The 21,158-nt window shown below is 42.9% G+C and overlaps 1 protein-coding gene across 3 annotated transcripts in view; it reads right to left on the bottom strand.

Moving 5' to 3' along the window:
- The window catches only part of LOC116949498 (polypeptide N-acetylgalactosaminyltransferase 13), an 85,745-nt gene that overhangs the window by 55,283 nt on the left and 9,304 nt on the right, over window positions 1-21,158 (bottom strand). For 2 of the 3 annotated variants that reach the window (XM_032966881.2, XM_032966888.2), the window contains one exon: window positions 8,466-8,634. In XM_032966881.2, coding sequence (XP_032822772.1) covers window positions 8,466-8,634 — 169 coding nt within the window. Of the gene's footprint in view, window positions 1-8,465; window positions 8,635-21,158 lie in introns of those variants that run through there. The other variant, XM_076069194.1, reaches the window with a different exon arrangement.

The following is a 21,158-nucleotide window of genomic DNA, read 5'->3' as shown; positions in this document are numbered from 1 at the left end:
GTCACCTCGGCCCCCCCCCCCCCTCATAGTCGGGCCACATCGTGCCCTGTGGAGCCCTCGCCGCAATGGAGGTTAATCTTAAAAACACGGGGAACGAGGTCGTCAAGACACGAGCTCTGTGCATTAACCGTCTCACAATTACGCAGTCTTAACAACGTTCGTCACAAGCTGTCGTCGCAGAATGTGGTGACCCGCTTCAACGTATTTACGAAATACTTGTCAAACACCCGGCGGGTTTTTCAATATGAGCGACGGATTTTTTTTCTTTCTAACTAATATAACGATTAACATCTGTCTGACGGCACCCTCGGTGATGCTCATTTTGTCTGCCCCCTTGTATGAATCTACGTCTAACTTCTTTCGCACCGTACGTAGCCCACCGTGCCAATCGGTGGTGCCGGGACCGTATACTGAAATGCCATCACTCTTTTGCCGATGGCATTTATCTGGTCTCATCACCACACCTTGAGCTATGGTCTTCGAATTACAAAGGGAACTGGTAATAATGAGAATGCCTACCAATAAGTCAGCATTGGACAATGTATATTTAAAACGGTTTGAAAAGATTGTCCAAGATACATCTGAATGGCTAATCTGGTCTCTTGATTGATTACTTGGTTTAACAAAATTAACTTGAAGCATGAATCTTATTAATGATGATCATCATCATTTCCGGCTACGGTCAATCCACTGCTACATGAAGGGGTTCCCAAGCAGTCGCCGACTCTCATGGTCTTACGGAGGCAACAATGATCAAGAGCGTTTGAAATCTGAACGTAATACTGCGGCGACTCTCGTTCATGCAATTGAATTTACAAAACGTTTTGGTGAATACAATAAAAAAAAACTGTCATGCAATTTATGGGAGTCTAAAGTATGCACTTGGTGGCTGATGTTAAACTGTGGGAGGAGCATTAATAAATAAAGCGATAATTGACCTTTCTTTTCATTATACTTACCCTTGGCTGATTTCAGTGCTTCAACTGTTCAGGTATTGAAAACGATTGCAAAAACACATACTCTGCGCACAAAAGCCGATTAAAAAAACGATTTGCAGGCATGCAAAAATCACGTCCTGTAAATAAGAGTACGCAATGTTACGGGACATAACGATTAAAGCATTAGATGGCCCACATAGAGCTAATGATGGGGAAATGTATAATAATTACATTTTATATAGCTTCATGAATACAATTGCATCTCAGAACGCTTTGCAATAATTTCCATATTTAAATCAAAGAAGGGGCTAAAACCCCATCAAATTACCTCGTGCACAACATTCCCGAGTTCCGAAATCAACAAAATTACATGTAATAGTCTGGGTGACCGTCAATGTATACTATGCATTAATTCAATAAATACTATACTCCAAATTATATTTAGAATAACGGAGCAGTTTGGTGCAGTTGAATGTGGAGAATTTTGAGATTGGCTCCTATTTAGTTATTTAGATATTTGGATACTTATAAATCTGAATTTCATTGCATGTTATCTCCCTCACTTGGGACGCAGATGGTTATGGGTTCGATCCCGACCCTGACAATGCCCGTTGTATATTTGGAGTTCTCTGGTTTCATCTCTGTCCGTGGTGGTGTGTGTTTTTTCCTCCGGCTCCTCCGGTTTTACCGCCCACGATGTATTCCCACATATGACGATACAAGCCACCTCGATGAGTTATCTCGTGTGGCCAGGTTGCCTCTGAGAAAGCGCTAACAGCTCCGTGGGCTTTTACCTGCTCAAATAAAATAAGAGGCAGTTGCATTGAAAAATGTATTTTCGCAAATGTGCTGTCCTTAAAAAAAAGGGTGTTCTACAGTGCGTTTTTGTGTACTGACGTATAACAAAGAGTAGTCAATACTTGAAAAAGAAACGAAATGGCAGGCTTATGCTGCAGTGGTGGCCACCGTCCCAGTCTTCATTGCAATTTCATACCAGCGCTTAAGATTTTAAGTCCTCTGTGTCCCAGTTCCAGCACACATGAACGGCACATCACAACGGCTGTTAGTTCGTCGTGTAAATTACATTGCACGGTTCTTTCGGACGCGAGGCTGTGTCTGCCAAAGAGGAATTCTTAACGAATGCATCAATGCATTATATAAGAAACGTTAATCACAGTCGCGCAATGTTATTGGGAAAAATATTATTAATTAGCGTCGTCCCGGACAACAAACGGCTTTTATTGGAATTATGTTTGCTATTTCTCGCTTGTTCCTTCTCAGATAAAAAAAACACAGTATACTATCTTATTCTCTTAATATAATTCGCAGTAACATATTTACTGAATTAATGCGCAATGTCTTCGTTAGCTCTATGTGGCGCAGGTGCACGTACGCTTTAATCGTCAGGAGTTATGCTCACATTGCATACTCTTTCATTTTAAATAAACATGCGTAAATAATTTGGGGAAACACGCAGCGTGTATAATTCATAACGTTTTCAACATTTTATGTTTCAATCAAATATGTTGTTTTGCATTTTACAATTAAAGCTGCATTATTAAATATTCATATATATATATCTCTTTCATGAATAAGACACAGCGGTAGATAATGAAGCTATTCAAGTAAGACTGCTGTCCACTGAGATTAGGCTTCGAATGCTCCGACTAGACTGGATTGCAGCTCGCAGATAATCCACTTTATTGACCTTCATAAACACAGACGCGCAGGCATTTCACACTGCCTGCCAAAATGACAGAGCCTGGACATTTAATGCCATCACAGTAATACTTAACTTGACAGACTAATGTTTGCAGCTTTCTATAAGGAACAATGGGAGTTATGGTTTTGTGATTGAGTCCCAAAAGAAACCCATCATCCAAAAAATTACAGTGCCCATCTGGTGAACTGATTGAGTTTTGCTTTTGATGACCCAGTCATGAGCATCAATCAACTGAAGCACATATGACAAACAGGATGGAAGCATGCTGCTAGACATTCTTGTTTATTAAACATTCGTGATTAGGATTACAAACGCTTCATCTATAGTGGCATCATATAAAGGCCTGTTTATATTCTGTACAGATGTAGTGACGTATATTGGGTCACCAGAGTAGATATGGCATAGAAGGGGGCCCGAGGGGGCAGGAGGCATGGTTCTGGCGACAGTCAGAGAGAGGGCAGTTGAGGACGTGACAGTCTGGGTGAACCAGAGAGGGCACGTGACCAGGACAGGATAATGAGGGGGGCGGGGGGGGGGGCAAAAGGTGGCGAGAGGCACACGTGATGTATGGCCCAGAACCTTATAGTAGGATATAGAAGGGGGCGTGGCTGAGGGCGGAGCCAGGCCACGCTCAGGGGCATAAAAGGGAGGTCCCGAGAGCTGATCGGGGCTGTCTGTTGGAATGGAACCCGTCGGTGCTACGTCTCTTCGATCCTTGGTCCTCGGTCTTCAGTCTTCACGCTCGGCATCGTGGGTCAGGCAGTGTGTTACTGACTGACCCGGTTGTGTAGTTACCCCGTTGTGGTCTAGTTAACCTGTTGTACGTTCATGCAGTTACCCTGTTGGGGTGTGAGAATAAACGTGTTGCCACCAAGTTCAAGTGTGTGCATCCGTGGAACCCCCTACACATATGTCACTTGAACTTCTTTCGCACCATGCTTAGCCATTCGTACTAATCGGAGATGATACTACACAGAAACATCATATTACTTTCATAATCGACATCACATTAAACATAATGCACATTTAATATTCCCTAATGTATGGCTTGCCACTAAAAGTGCACTTCCTGTCTTGCGCACAGCCGACTGCACATGAGAGTCACATTTTTTCCATGACGAGTGGAAGTACAATAATCCTAAATTTAGCCGAGGAAAAAAAATAGCAATGGTGATTTATATTCCTTAATTCCATACAATGAACCCCTGTCACTGATAATGCATTTCTGCTAAGCAGGTATCTGCTGAGCGCCAGAGGCAGCATCATCGCTCGTGCAAATCTAATCAATGGTCATTAACTTACCCAGGGTTTTATTAATTTACGGAAGACAATGTAGATATAAATGGAAGTCTTAAATGACAGGCGAGCTCCAATAGGCTGGCTGAGCAGCAGCACTGCGCTAATACCCCAAAGCAGCATTATACTTTGCAGAATATATATTTATTTAATCTTGCAAAAATCGCCGTTCTATTCTTTATTTCAAAAATTCCAGTACAAGTGATGTGAAGAAAAAAAAAGTAACAAAGGGAAAGATTTAATGAAATATGACAGCGAAAAAGAAAACTCAACCTGCATTTCCATCTGAATTTTCAGATCAGTGTTCGATTAGAAAGCAGAGTAGTAATTACATCCGGTATTGTGATTGTAGATGCCGCACGGTCGACACGACGAGCAAAACCATGCGGACATTTACACCGTGCACGCTAACGGTGGGCTGAATCCAAACACCTTGTGAACATTTAACTGGGATTTTAGTGTTGTTTTATTTCGTTTTGTAACGTGCGGAGGCCTGCGAGGCGAAGTAGAAATGTTGTCCTTGCCGTGACGCCGTGCGTGCTGTGGGTCACGCTCCCCATTACAGGCAGCCTCCCCTTCTGCTCCACCCTTCTTATCGGCCATTCTGTTGCTTTATGAATGAACACAAAAGGACCTTGAGGTTGCAAAGTCTGGATATTCTGAGATTAGCCTCTCTGTATATATATAGAAAAATATATACCGTTATAAGGAATCGTTTTGAGCGTCTGACGTGTTGAAGGTAGCTGGAGAAAACCCGACGAAAACAAACAAACAAAAAAAACTCCGCGCAAGAATGACACAATAGATTTGATAAATAAAAATTGCCCTGTTTCTTCGCTGCTGCTGCTGCTGCTCAGGCTGGTTTCAGATACCAATGCATGCTTGGCTGCTCTCTGCTCTGCCATACAAACCGCCGTGGTGTCTAAATTCAATTCGTGCATGGGGGGGGGGGCGTGTAAAATTAGCGGTGTACAAGCAGGTTTGTGTTGGTAAAAAAACCACCGTGCTCTGGCCATGCTGACCCAAAACCCTTCAAGGTACGCAGCACATTAAGATGCTGTAACAGAATGCCATGCGCGCGTGTGTGTTTGCGTGTTTTTTTTTTGGCAGGGCCATTGTCTACTGGCTAAGAAAGCTTCCCATCAGAAAACCCATCACCTCCATGGCTCTTTAGATTGGCTGCCACTGCGCCCAGCTGGGTCTTTTAGCTTGGCCCACATGGCTAATTGTTCCGTGTCAGAATATTAAATGAAAGTGATGCAATATTACAAAATACATTCTTGCCTATGCATGAAAACAATCGACATTAGCCGCAGCTATTTATATAAATTCTCACAGGGTTAAAAAAAAACAAATACAAAGACTATCATTTTAAGTAATGACGTGTGGAGCATGAACTTACCTTGCTACTTTATAATTACTAGTAACCTTGACTCCCTTATCTTCATGTTTCTCCTCCATATAGCACTGAATGCCTGAGATTAACATTGATGTTTTGCAGTTACAAACCCGTTACCCTGCTGCTGTAATTTCTCATCATTCACAATGTGCACACAAATTCGCATGTACACAACACTAAATAAATAATAAGCACGCGCACAAAATATTACAGGCACACGATAAAACAGTCACACAACCGACACAACATCGACACTATTTCACAATGCTATATATCATGGTGGAATTCAAGTAACATTGGTGTCCCACTTAAATATGAAACAGCTCTGAATAGTATTCTTGGTTCTTTCGGTAAAGTCACGTAGAAGGGAAACAATAAAATAATACGTGACTTTACCGAAAGAACCAATAATATGAATCCCTGCAGTCACAAAAGCTTCAAATCAAAATTTAGCTCTGAATAGGATATATAACTATGTTTTTACATTATTTCCAGTGTTCTCGAAGACATCAGTATCATGGCCACCTGATTAAAGTGTTGCTTAATGGACCACTGTTTTAAGTGAAGGCTGACAGATGAAGCTACAACCACTTATTTCTCTCCAGCGGATATTAGAGGTGAAAGGGTTAATTCGGGCATTATTACGTTCGCACAAACGTTTAAGCATAGCTAAGCTGCACGAGTATGCCGTGACACTGGAAAGTATGCGTTACACGCAGAACTGGCGATAACACTTTTCTCAAGTAAAATGCATAGAAATTGGTTACTCGCAAGGCCACAGACACAATCTTTGGAAGGGCACTTTTGATTAAAATAAAAAAAACACTGGCTTCCCACATGGGTATGCGTGTGCAAGGATCCTCGACACAAGACAGCCGGAGAGCTCATTCAGAGTGCACAGCCGAGCGCTTTTTGAAGACAGCTCAGGGCGCATTGGAAACAGTCGGCAGTTAACATGAGCAAATTTAGACAACTTGTAGGGAGAACATTGGGGGATGGGAGAGGGAGGGAACTTACATTATTATTAAATAAAAAAAATGCTTTCACATTCACTGTAAAGTTAAATGGCAGCAGCGAGTTTCAAACAAAAGGGCTCTGATAAATCGAATCAGACACCACTTTGAGTAATAATTCAGGAAGTATTGTGCCGCTGGGGTTGGAGATGTCTCAAGAATGCCACGCACGCTCCACAAGGTTACACGCCTGTCGACCTTACAAACGATGAAGTTGAAGACGACGAAGAGGGTGCAATGTAGAGTAAATTGTTTACAGTTTCCAAGGGAAATATGGATTCACAACGGCAGATTGACAAATGGCAAAAAGGCCCCAAAAATGAACATGATGACTGCTGCCGAGTGCCAATGCTTCAAATACCCCACTGGATTGTACCAGAATTTGTGAGTGCACAAGCGTACGTATGAAAGACCCACCCGTACCGGTGGGGAACAAATATAACTGAAAACTAGAAATCAAAAAGCTCTTCCAATGAGAAAACGAATGTGTTCAAGCAAAATTCAAGCAGGGACTATGACCAAAGCATCCAGAATGCGCCCGACCTCAGCGGATCTCAGACGCTAAACAGCGCTGCAAATTACCAGCGTTTGGATACGCCGACCACAAAGCACAAAGCAGGTTGCTATAGCTATGTTGTGAGAAACAGAGGCATGTGCAGAAAAATCCATTGTTGTAATGCACACCTATGGTCCCATATATATGCTCCCTGCCTTCACCAAGCCGTGCTTACCAGTGTGATGAAGTATGATAAATTAAACCCCTCCACAACCCACAAGGCGTAGGAAGGCCCTCATCCAGCACTGGATTGATTGCACACGTAAAGGAATGCCCCAATGTCCACTTGTACTTATCACGCTCGGATATGTCGTGATAAACAAGTTGAACATCTTGTTTTTTAACGCGTGGTTACCCAGTCACATCAGCTCTAGGGCGTTACCTAGCTCACTGAACAGCGATTATAAGTCAATTAACATTAAATGCAATGTGTCTACGAGAACGTACATTCACTGTGCACGTGATAAAATGTTATTTAATTAAAAAAACGAGCACAAACTGGTTGGCACGGTGGTGATACAGTTTGTATCGGCGTAAATCATTTTTTTTATTCCAATAGTAGAGTCAAGGTCATTGTGCCTCTCTCTGCTTCAAGGAGCACCGAGGCAACAGTCAACTCCATTGTCAGCCCTGAGCCAATGATGCAAAGTCCACATTCCCATGGCAGGGCCCAGTGCCGGTTCGATATTCCCGGCGCGGCAGTTGATACTAAAACTAGAAACATTTTTTTTATATTACCAGTAAAGGCTCACCGAGCTATACATCTCTTTTTCAGAAGCAACCCGGCCACAAATGGTCACTCAACGAAGTGGCCCATCACGTGGAAATGTATGGCATCCAAAAACTCTAAACGCGTGTGTTGATTCTAAATGTGGAGAGAAAAACCGGAGGACCCGGAGCAAAATCCACACGGCCACAGGGAGAACAAGCACACTCCAAATATAGAGGCGTCGGGGTGAGGATCGAACCCACGACCCGTATACCAAGCGAGGCAGTTAACATCTCGCCACCATGATACAATGGCACGGTGTCTTCAATCCCCCCCCGCCTCTGTTCACCCAGCAGTATAAATGGGTCACACCGCAGTGAGGCAATCGGCAGGTCGTGAGTAGTGGGGTAAAGTGCGGCTACTCCCATCTCCCCCAAGATGTCTGGCCGGCGTGGAAGAGTAGGCCAAATACTCTGTAGGAGAGGCTCGCTGGAGTGCCCTCTCGTGGAGGTCCTTCTGCTAGCGGTGGAACTAGCATGCAATTGCAGCGCTGCACCTTTGAGCTATTGCCACCGATGACGTCCGACAACGTAGTGCTCATTTCATGGATTCCGGACGAAATCATTGGCAGAATCGGCCGTCGACCAGGATTTCAACTCGTAACCATCCGACTTTGAGCCGAGCGTTCCTGCCGCAGCACCATCTGCTGGCTCAACGGCGAACGAGGCAGCGTGGAGTCAAAAGTAAACCGCGGGTGTCATAAAGGGCGGTTGAAATTAGAGGCGAGCTTAACGCAATCCGTAATTACAATAATCGGTTTTCAAAACGTACCCGTCGAGGCGAACGTCTGGAAGAGACCTGTTTAGCGCGATCTTGTCGCTCACCAGCAGGTTAAACTGATTGATTTTGAACAAGTCCCTCATGTGCTCCTCCTCCACCTTGGGGATGTGCACAGCCTTGCCCATCTCCCCAGGGCCCTCTCGGGGACGGGAGATCGCGCCTGCACACACGTGCAGAGCACAAGCAACACACACGACACACACGTGGATTACGGACAGATCACACCCCAGCACCAAGACGCACGGGCAAACACACAGAGTACGGACGGACAGCGCAGCAGTCGATTTTTGTGGCAGACTTTTTTTTTATTGTTCTTGCAATTCCCACTATCTTCCTGCACCATAACGCTAACTCTTGCAGGCTGATAGGAAGCAGGTGGAGTCAGCAAATGTGGGAGAGAGAATGTAATTACTCTTGACTCATAGCAGTATAATTGTTCGAAGAACACGAACCAATAGTTTATGCTTTTTTTTCATTTACGTACTCTTCCCAAAACAAATTTCAAACAAAATAATATATTACATCAACGGCTACAATTAATAAAGGCTACCTGCAAAGACGGTAGGTTAGTTTTTTTTTACGTTGTACTTCCACCGGTGTCGCTACACATTGAACAGGTTATTCGTATTGTGAAAACCGTCTTGCAAAAACGGATACCAAACACACGCACAGAGCGATCCACAATGCAACATTGCTAATAATGCCGTTCTTCTGGTGATATGCAATATGTCACACTCAATATCTCGTCGGCTTCAAATGCTCCATATATACTTGACAGACCCACCGAGACGTCATACGTCTCCGACGAGAGCAGAGTTATTTTTTTTACTTTCTCATTCCCATTCAATTGTTGTTACAATTGTTATAATTGAGTACATTTGAATCGTGGCACCAAGGAGCCTATGGCTGCCACGTGGAGGACCGTCGAGTTGATGTCCCCTCTGTAACAACCACTGTGCACACTCCCGCAGCACACGAGCCAGCCATCACGGTGCAGTGTCAGGTTACACTTAACCAAGGCTTATCTGAAAATGGTGTCATTAATGGTTCCACTGGTCTTTGAAGTGCACTATTCAACCCTTAATACATTATTACAATTACAAGTAAGGCCATGCTCCAGGATATCCGTGCCACATGGATGGTCTAATTACGAGTCAATGTTTCTCATTAAAGGGAAAGTCTTCAATTAGTTCGAGGGAATTCAAATCCAGCAATTTTATAACGGCCGCGCATGTGTGTGTGTGTGGAGCGGTAGTGTAGCGGTTAGTGCGCTGCGCTACGAACCTGGTGACCCAAGTTCGATCCCTGCTCACGGCCAACACCAGCGACAATTATCTGAACCGATCCTGGGCTTCCCCTAGGTCGACTCAGCCTCATATGAGTCCCCGACGGCAGTGTAAAAACATCGCCACTGGGAAGACAAAGGCGGTCGGGCGTGGTGCTAGCCACCTACCCCCTCGTGTGCTGTGTCGGCCTTCATCGGTGTTACTCGCTAACAGCACTTGCCCCAACGGTGCGTTAAGGCTCTACGGGGACTCGTTGTCTTGTTTGTCTTTGTTAAAGACTCGGCGGCAAGAGGTTTGCAATGTACGTGGAGAGTCTCTGAAGCCGGCGTGCGGAAAGGAGCTTCCCACGTTCCCGTTTAAAATTATTTAAGAGAATCAAGGATATTCCGTAAGCTCTTTTAAAATATTAATAAAATGGTAATGGCAAGCCAACCTAAAAAAAAATGTCTCCCTCATGCATAATAAAACTGTCTATTCAAGTGCTAATCATATTCTTTAGAACACCCAACGCACACAGCACATACATTTTACAATAAACTTTCCTTTTTATTTAAAAAAAACACTATATTTGGCACCAAAGCAGCGGCTTCTTTATACACTCGAATTGCAAATAAAGCAGGACCATTAAGGTAGCACACGTCAGAGGGCAACATGTGTGAGAGAAGAACAATGTGAAAGGAATGGGCACAAGGAATGTTCCCATGTAGGGGAATAGCAGTTCCCTGCTATTTAATGAGAAACGTTATATTTCAAGCTAGAGTAATTCAAATTACATGTCACTTGATGTATTGAGCATAATATTACACATTTTCAATAGGTACACGCTACATTTTTTTCTTTCTCTGTGATAATGAAATACACAACATCAATTTTGCAGCCACTACAACGTAGCCGAAGGGGGATCTGTGCTCACTCAGAGCAGGGAGTCACCAATTTTCACTTTAAGCACGGAGCTGTACAGTGATGGAAAAAAGTATTTGATCCCCTGCTGAGTTTGTACGTTTGCCCACTGACAAATAAATGATCAGTCTATCATTTTAATGGTAGGTTTATTTGAACAGTGAGAGACAGAATAACAACAACAAAATCCAGAAATGCGCATGTCAAAAATGTTATAAATTGATTTGCATTTTAATGAGGGAAATAAGTATTTGACCCCTCTGCAAAACATGACTTAGTACTTGGTGGCAAAACCCTTGTTGGCAAATCACAGAGGTCAGACGTTTCTTGTAGTTGGCCACAAGGTTTGCACACATCTCCTCTTTGCAGATCTTCTCCAAGTCATTAAGGTTTCGAGGCTGACGTTTGGCAACTCGAATCTTCAGCTCCCTCCACAGATTTTTCTATGGGATTAAGGTCTGGAGACTGGCTAGGCCCCTCCAGAACCTTAATGTGCTTCTTCTTGAGCCACTCCTTTGTTGCCTTGGCCGTGTGTTTTGGGTCATTGTCATGCTGGAATACCCATCCACGACTCATTTTCAATGCCCTGGCTGAGGGAAGGAGGTTCTCACCCAAGATTTGACGGTACATGGCCCCGTCCATCGTCCGTTTTGATGCGGTGAAGTTGTCCTGTCCCCTTAGCAGAAAAACACCCCCAAAGCATAATGTTTCCACCTCCATGTTTGATGGTGGGGATGGTGTTCGTGGGGTCATAGGCAGCATTCCTCCTCCTCCTCCAAACACGGCGAATTGAGTTGATGCCAAAGAGCTCCATTTTGGTCTCATCTGACCACAACACTTGCACCCAGTTGTCCTCTGAATCATTCAGATGTTCATTGGCAAACTTCAGACGGGCATGTATATGTGCTTTCTTGAGCAGGGGGACCTTGCGGGCGCTGCAGGATTTCAGTCCTTCACGGCGTAGTGTGTTACCAATTGTTTTCTTGGTGACTATGGTCCCAGCTGTCTTGAGATCATTGACAAGATCCTCCCGTGTAGTTCTGGGCTGATTCCTCACCGTTCTCATGATCATTGCAACTCCACGAAGTGAGATCTTGCATGGAGCCACAGGCCGAGGGAGATGACAGTTTTTTTGTGTTTCTTCCATTTGCGAATAATCGCACCAACTGTTGTCACCTTCTCACCAAGCTGCTTGGCAATGGTCTTGTAGCCCATTCCAGCCTTGTGTAGGTCTACAATCTTGTCCCTGACATCCTTGGAGAGCTCTTTGGTCTTGGCCATGGTGGAGAGTTTGGCATGTGATTGATTGATTGCTTCTGTGGATAGGTTTCTTTTATACAGGTAACAAGCTGAGATTAGGAGCACTCCCTTTAAGAGTGTGCTCCTAATCTCAGTTTGTTACCTGTATAAAAGACACCTGGGAGCCAGAAATATTTCTGATTGAAAGGGGGTCAAATACTTATTTCCCTCATTAAAATGCAAATCAATTTATAACATTTTTGACATGCGTTTTTCTGGATTTTTTTGTTGTTATTCTGTCTCGCACTGTTCAAATAAACCTACCATTAAAAATTATAGACTGATCATTTCTTTGTCAGTGGGCAAACGTATAAAATCAGCTGGGGATTAAATACTTTTTTCCCTCACTGTACATCAAGCAAAGCATCAAAAAGCATTGGTCACAATCAAAAAGAGACGTGAACACATCACAGCAATGTGCCTGGAGATATTAAACATGTGCAATGTTCGCCAGAACAAAAACACTAGACAATAATAATGTACAAGTATACAAATAAACTCGCACGTAGGTTAATTTAATGTTGGGCACAGGATGCCGAAAGCCCGTGCAAACGAACTTCCCGTTCAAAATTTGTATTTAGAGCATAACAAAAATGTAAGCTCTTTTGAAATATTCATAAAAGGGTAATTCCAGGCCAACCTAAATTTTATGAAAGGGTTTCATCATATATTATTTTGTATTAACGTTGCGATCATCTACACTTGTTTCAAACACCTACGCATATTCTCGAGGACATTAAATGCATAAGAGGTGAAAGCAGTTTTTTTTTGGTATAGCAACCCTGTACTTTCACAATAAGCTGTCCAATTTCTTTTCCATCCTGCCACTGTTTATCGCTACTGTGGTGCCCAGCTTACCGGTGACCGCCACCAAATTTGGCTGTTAAAAATCGATCACAGAAACCGGTACCAGCAAAGTGTAGTGCAGAGGGCTTGCACAGGTTGCACGCATTATGAGCATAAATGGTGTGTGCTATCAGCAACCCTGGTTATGACCGTGAAATAGAACCAAGACCTATATTACATGCGCACGCACACAACTCCAACATTCTCGCGCGCGTACACACACAAACATATACACTGTAAAGGCTCACAAACCAAAGGAAGAATGTTTCAGGGCATTATTTGTTTGATTTCGTTATTCTCTTTAAATTAGTTGACATCAAAAGGGAAACTTGGGAAGTGGCCTGCCTTCAACACTGCACTAAAAAGGCCGGTGATTGAATTCAACTTTACTATGCGACACAAATGTCCCCTTTTACTGCACATCAAATATCTGACCTGTGTTCTGTTTAATTGTGATCATACACAATGGCAATGCAAGCCCTGAATATATTTATATTGGGAAATCATAATTATACAGCCTTTTGTCAAACATCCTCATGCTGTGTCAGTCAAGGAGGTTATTTGACCATATTTCAGGACGTTGGTCAGTGCCAGTTAGTGAACGAGGGAAGGGGGGGGGGGGGGTGACTGGTCCAGATACCACTGACATTAATACTAATAAAAAATAAAATACGGTACATAACCAGGTGGAGTGGTGGTGCGGTGGTTAGGGCACTGCCCTCTGAGTTCGGAAGAATATATCAGTGGGGAGTGATATTTGAATCAGTCCTTGCCTCCGCCACTCCCTTTTCACCAATCCGCCATGACCAGCATGGTGAAGTATGGCCCAAACAACGCCTACGCCTGATGCAGTGTGGGGGAGGCCTTCACTCTACAGTGGATTGAGAGAGGAGTTTTAAATTACTATGACAGCACGTATAGGAATAGACGCTCCTTGACCAATGTCGGATAAAAATGTTCCCATAATCCCTTTCAATTTTCAGGTGATTAAAAGTAAGAAAAGTCAATTTCAATGTAGTATAAGCCGGTTATGAATATATGACCGTGCAACCCCCCCCATCCTCATCGTAAGCTACCGTGTTTATTAATCTATAATTGAACCACTGCTACATATAGATTCCGTCGGAGCTTTGTTAAAATAAAAAAAATGTAGGAGCTAAGTTATGCACCAAGGATGATTCAAGAAAGCGCCTCGCAACCAACACACGTGCAACATAGCAATGAAGACAGCATGTTGTGCATTACGACCGCCACTACCAGGATGACTCGATGAATTTGACGTGATTCAGGGTCACAGTTTCACGGCTGGTTGTCCCATTTCATTTGTACAGGTTTTGTTTATCACAGTTAGCCCGAATCTAACATCAGCATATCATTTGCATCAATTGAAAATAACCGAGTGTCACACAGCACAATTCGAGGCATGTATCATAAACATTGGTGTGTATATATTATTTTTCATCGAAATGATACATCTTTACAGGACTGCACCCTTTCGGAGCATGTCCACAATTGAGACGGCTGGGGTAATGCATTCATGAAATTTAAACAATTTAGCAGATTGGACCCAATACCAATCCGTCAGAGCAGGATTAAAATTAATATGTGCTGCTCCGCTGGCTGAGCTACGTACGTTCTGTATCCATCAGTGTCCCAATTCTGTTTTCTGGTGGCCCCGAACTAGAAAATTCCATGCTGCTGCTGTGATGGGGATTGGTCGCTCCCATAGGACAATCATTGTTAAATTCACAGCAGATTTTGCTCACCTGGTGATGATGCTCATTTTAACCGAACTCTGTGAAGTATTCAGATGAGCGTGTACGTATACATTGTGAACTTATTTCGCACTGTACGAAGCATACGTACGCTGTAATATAAGTTCTACATACGTACAACCGTGCTCATTGAAAATGTGGGGGGAAGGACAACAAACTAAACACCAAAAGTAGTTCTAAAGAAATTAGTTTTCAATCTAGCGTTAAAATTGCATAGCTCCAGTGGCTTCCTATACATACTGACCTTAGCTGGGATTTGAACTTATGTTCTCATGATGAGGAACCCTCCTGCTCTACACGAACATAACTTAAGTGGCAAGGAAAACCCCACCGATGCAGAGTTGCACTTGATCTTGGCCTTAATTCAGCAGGCAGTCACAGATATAATTAATTTGGTAGACTTCCTGGAAGTACAGTCAAGCTGATGCCGAAGATGATGATGCTAATGATGCTGATAGTGAGGTTAAAGCACGCAAGCTTTAAAAGCTTTTATCTAATGATATGTGGCAACATTGCAAAAATACTGAAAGGTATTTAATTTGCACCCATGGAAATGTATGTTACCCAACTCTGACACTCTACAAGTGTAGTGACCGACTCAGAGACACTAAGAGTAGGAGGCACTCTTGTTTATTAACACGGCCTGACAGTAACACTTAGTAACACGGTTCCCAGGTCAGGAGAGCTGGTAGACTGCTGTACTGGCGACGCCGAGATGGTGAAGACGGTGGCGGCGACGAAGACTCCAGCAGCAGCACGACGGGGATCCCACTCCATATGACAGTCCCGAGGTCCCCTTCCGGGGCCCCTCTTATACCGTCAGCGTGGCCTGGCTCCACCCCCGGCCACGGCCCCTTCTGGAACCTTCCAGCAGGTTCTCGATGTGCCCCTTCCATAACCTTTCCCCTTGATCAATCTCCGGTCTATCACGTGGCCTGCTGTCAGTCAGGGCTGCTGTAAACTAAGATCCCCTTCCCTGCCAGCAGCCAGCGCTATGCCGCTAAGTGACCGATTCTATGTCACTACACTAGTATTGTGAATGACTCAATATTTCATTTGTGAAGTGCTATAGGTCCCAAGAACGACTTATTCCCATATAGTATGGACTATATCATGTTTATATCTCTTATTATCTACGGATAGGGTTCAAGTTTAGCAGTCTAAAGTTTAGTATTCGTACACAAAACACATTTCCCAAATCTGTACAAAAATAACATCTGACATGTTTGGAATGCATGATGAAACACAATTCAAATGCATTGCAATTACTTGATAAATACTTACATTGTTGTGTTCTGGGCGGTAAAACAAAGCATGCGTTTATACTTTCCTTGAGTAGAATATTGTATCTTCTTTAGTTCTTTCGGTAAAGTCACAAAGCTCTGACGTCCCGACAGTTTTGTTCCCTCAACAAAACTGAAGAAGGGTACTTGTGCTGTGGCCGAAACGTCGTGAGAATTTTATTGTTTTATTTTATTATTTTATTCTCATTCTACGTGACTTTACCGAAAAAAACAAAGAAGATGAATCTTTGCAGTCACGAAAGCTTTAAATCGAAATAGAATATTGTAATTATGCATTCTTGACACTCCATGGAGGACTAATTAAAACATGTTGGACCAGTCGTTAAATATTCTGCTCAACGAGATGATGACGACAAAGATAATGATGATATTGTTGATGACCTAGCACAAGCTCACTGTATTTAACAGCTGACTGGGACAGTCATAGCCGAAGGCAGTACGTCTACTGTATTAGTGAAAGCATAGACCAAGGTGGAATATGATTAAGGACTAGAAAACATCAGTGGATAATTAACCACCATCATCCCCATCAGCCACGGTCAATCAAACGCTGGATGAAGGCCTCCCAAAGCTGGTGCCATTTTTCGTTATCCTGCGATGCAAATTATTCAACACTAACTCTTAAACCCACGGCATAAGGAGCGGCACCAATCACTCGTAATAAACTGGCAACGATGAACAGATTTTTTAAAAATATATTTATTTTGGCACGAACACTGAAAACCTCCAATATTTACACATGTAAACATATACTTAAACAGATCTGTTCCTAAGGTCCCCTTGGCTGTGAAAAATGCAATAAAGAAGCATGCGGGTATAAAGCCAAGCCACCGGCCACCATCTGGCACAACACAACGCAACGTGGCGCCATTCAGTTAGTCTCTGCCATGGAAACATTTAGCCGCAATCCCCACAAGCCAACTGCGTTTCTGTGAAAAATTGACATTATAAAGCTAATTGGGCACATTTCAAGCATTGAGGGAATTATGTCCAGTGTATCATTATAAAGACACACACTATAATTGTGTTTTTTTATTACGTTTGTACTTTTCAGCGACGACTGATAATATTTTGATGAACGTATGCAGCCCACACAATCCATTTGCATTTGATTTTAAATGGGCTTCAAGGTACCCTTCTTCTTAGCAGTATAATCACACCAAATGCTACATGATAGGCATATAATCTTCAGCATGGCCAATGCAGGAGGGACACCATCTGTAAAACCCCACGCTGCCACAGGCAGATTAATCGACAAAACATAATAAGACAATTTAGCAGCGAGCCATCCAATATTTAGCATTGAATTTGGGTATTTGGTAAACCATGACAGGAATGTAAACAGATACGTAAAGTTTAATACGTGAAGTAAACTTCGTGTTTTTCTTACTTTATTGTTGTCATATCCTCCACACGCTAACAGTATGGACTTGGGAAAATCTGTTGAATAATTATGAATGTTTTCCTCATTCACGTACAGCAAAGCATCACATTAACGAAGCAACGCTGAATAATTAATGAACAGACATTTACGTCACACATCCTGCATTGTCGTCTCATTTTTTATTATTAAATATGATCTTAAAAGTTTCGAATTGGGGCCGAACACAGATAAATGGTTGACAAGCTGAAAAAAGTGAAATAGGCCGGAGGTCAGCGATCCATATTTTAATTTATATTACATCATGATGTGACCCCCACGTACGAAATAATGTAACAATAACCCATTGTTGGCAGTCACTGTTCTGGTACGAAAGCTGTTAACATAATATTTTATCACAGGGCTCAAAATGCTTTCTCGATTACAAGCTCTAAAGAGCCGCATTACACACACAGGTGCGCATGATTCAATAAACACAGCAAGTGATGTGTAGCAGATTTAAGTGAAAACCATCCGAGCAGCCACACACAAGCACACACACACAAGCTCCTGCTTTCCTGTGACAGACACCCTCATCCCCACCCCACGGTAAAAGGGGATCTATCTGACACATGAAGGCCATATGCAGCCGAGAGCTACAGCGGCACGTGAAACTGGAGCTGCTATGAATCAGAGCTTCCTTAATACATTTTCCCACACAGCTCCAGATGGCTTTAACACGTCATGTAGCACGGAGCCCTCTCCCCAACTATCGGGCCCGGTTGGACACGCTCACTAAACCACACATCATGCACGATTCCCTACAGCCCAGCTGCACGTTCAAATAGTGGAAAGGTTCTCGCAGCATCAAACTCGACGAGCGGACGAAAATTGGAATCGGGAAATTGCAAGAATTACGGCACAATGACGATGGAAAATTGTGGGTAATAGTTCGAAAAATAGTCGCACGCTTTCATAGAAAATTTGCACTCTTTGTGTCGTGATATTACACGTAGGAGGGGAAAAAAATCACAAATACTTGATGTGTATGTTGCCCAAATGTCATATTATTCGTGATATATATTATTCAAGGAGAGACATTGCGACAAGGAAAAATTAGTTGGAGAAAGCAACAAACTATTTAAACTATTCACACAGTTTGCAAATTAGCCATCGAGGCTAACAGCCAATGGCACATAGGCGAGGGGAATCATTTGTAGTTTCGTCGGCTACAAGGCTGCATGAAATATATGACCTCACAGGAAGCTCATCCCAGGCACAGCACGCATTATCTGCATGCACATCGAGCCACGATCGACTACGAATGTACGGAACAACGTGTTTAATTTAAAATTCGGAAACAAACATCTGGATCAACATTGCCAATATTACAATGCAAATCCCTGACATGCAGACAGATGGTGCTACCTCCCGAGTAGTGGTAAAAATGTGATTGATACCGCATCCTTGGCTATAAAGAAAAATGTTTCAAGCTTTATCACGGTGTATGCATATGCAATGGCAAAGATAAAATTCATAGGTTAAGCTTTACAAGCACTTTACTCATTCCACCCCCTCCCCCCCCACCACTCTTTCACGAGACAGCTCATTCTGTGAGAGAAAATAAAAAGAGTGAGCGTGAATGGACAACTTCAGGAAAAAAAAGAGACTTCCAAAACTTCCCGTCCTCAGCTTGTCGTGCCAATGCCAGCCTATACAAACAATAGCACGATCCCCAAAGGCTCCCTAAATGTCGACGGTGTATTGTGCCTGAGATCGTTGCACGTTATCTGTTGTTTTGATCCTGTTTATTTTTTGTTATAAATCTACTTTGTACTCTGAGGGTTTTTTTTATGACGATAAAAAAGTATATATTTGAAAAAATGCACACAGTGACTCACAAGAAAAAAAAACAATTGCACAAGATAAAACACGCGTGTTCATAAGTATGCGGTACATTAATTTTATACATTCTAAATGTACATCCCGTTTGCCTATCCACTGTTGGTTGAGGGGGTTACCCATGCCATGTCAGCCACTTCAAGTTGATTAGCCATACTTCACCTTGCTGGTCAATGCAGGTTGGTGAAAGACGGAGAGGGGGGGGGGGCAGGTCCGATTGAGGTATCACTCGTCACTGACGTTAGCCGTGGCACAGGAATCGAAATGCGGTGGTCGGGGTTCGTCGTGCTAACCACCGCGCCGCCGCTCCGCCGACTCTGTACGTGCTACTTGCGCTTACATTCCAACCTCTTCTGATTATACTTCACTAATTCAACCTCCGCGGAGATTAGAAATCGTTAAATTGTTTTTTCAACATACATTAAAACACAATGCGTGAAATTTGCGAAATCAGCAGCAATTTCGAAAGCGTTACTCAATTTGCCAAACCTCCCCGTGTGGAGCTGAGATGGGCATCAAACTAATGAACTTCAAATCCCTGCTGTGACTTGTATTGTTTTTGCCCGTTTGACAATGATGGTTTGAGAAATTCGTACAAACTGCAAGTGAGCTAACGTTTCTCCTCCGTGTCGAATATGACCTTTCAGCATATGAACGCTAAAGTTAAGTAAAAAAAAATCGCTGTTAATGTGCCACATGCATAATACACGCAAGCACACTTTCACCAGACACACCATGACGTTTACACCAAAATCCACTCATGGTTGTACTATATTAGGACATAAAAGGTGCAAGAATCGCATGATAATTGAATGCACTGCTGTGCATGTAGACATAAGGCGTTGCGCTATTTTATACAAGTTCCTAAAACACCCCTGTTTCATTATAGAATTGCAAGTCAACTTTGTTGTGCACACGTACGTAAAGTATGACGGTATTTTCTTCACGTTGCATTTGCCGGATGATGATGAGGAGTCGTGACCTTAAAACGGAGACACGCTAGGGCACTGTATACTTTCATCAGCCTCAGAAATGCCATCCACATAGAGCGCAGTCAAAATGTTTCAACACCAGCCCATTGAAGTATCGTAACACTCAGGTTATGCTTTTTTTTACTTTAAAGACCCGTCACATCATGGAAGAATCATGCCAAAGTATAGACAAGGAAGTTAAGAGTTGGCGCACTACATCCAATATCCAATTTTCAAACCCTTTGGACTGGCCCGCGTAGACCTGCTTTATATAAATCATGTGATCATTACCTACTAAGGCAAGCCGTGATCATAAAAAAGAGATAAGTGCTGCTATCTCCCTGATAGATACTACAGCCATTAACATCATCACTACATTCCATTAAGCATTACCGGTGAAGCAATCCTCGGAGCACGTGACACACATCGCGGCTTCGCTCGAACCCTTCGGCACTGCCCAGAGTTCATCTTACCAATCCCTCTCGCAAGTTTTTTTCAAGCTCGCAACTTTTGAAAACTACAAATTACCAATCAACAAAATCTGTTACATTTTTAGAAGTATTCCTACGACTTAGGTGAAACTTTCAAAATGTGTTCTCTTTTTTTTATATATAAACAAGACTACAAAGCGAGGGTAAAAAAAATAATAATAATGTGAATGCAGAGGCAGAAAAGAAGCCCGGACCACAAGTCTTGTTTTGAGAAAATGTTTTAAACATTCAGCGGTGCACACTGTGCAGCCTTTGGTGACAGACTGTTGAAAATTGGAGATACCTTGCACAAGCTGTTTGTCCCAACCCTTTGAAACATCGACAGGGCTGCCTGCCACTGAATGGTCTGGCGGGCATTTGCATAAGCATTGCAAGGGAAACCCGCTGGCAGAAACGCGTTAAACGAGTTGCCGCTCACAATTGTAGGCTCCCGAAAAATAAATAGCAAAACGCAATTAAACGCAGGATTGTGGTCCAATTCAACTTGTGATATCAACAAAAAGGATTGATGTGTGGTGCGAGTCGGAGTGTAACGTTTATTTCATATTTC

This window comes from Petromyzon marinus, chromosome 2, assembly GCF_048934315.1.
Source record: "Petromyzon marinus isolate PM22_M1 ecotype Great Lakes invasive population chromosome 2, UKy_Petmar_22M1.pri1.0, whole genome shotgun sequence".
In the NCBI taxonomy this organism is placed as follows: Eukaryota; Metazoa; Chordata; class Hyperoartia; order Petromyzontiformes; family Petromyzontidae; genus Petromyzon; species Petromyzon marinus.
This window is presented reverse-complemented; position numbering and strand designations above follow the sequence as displayed.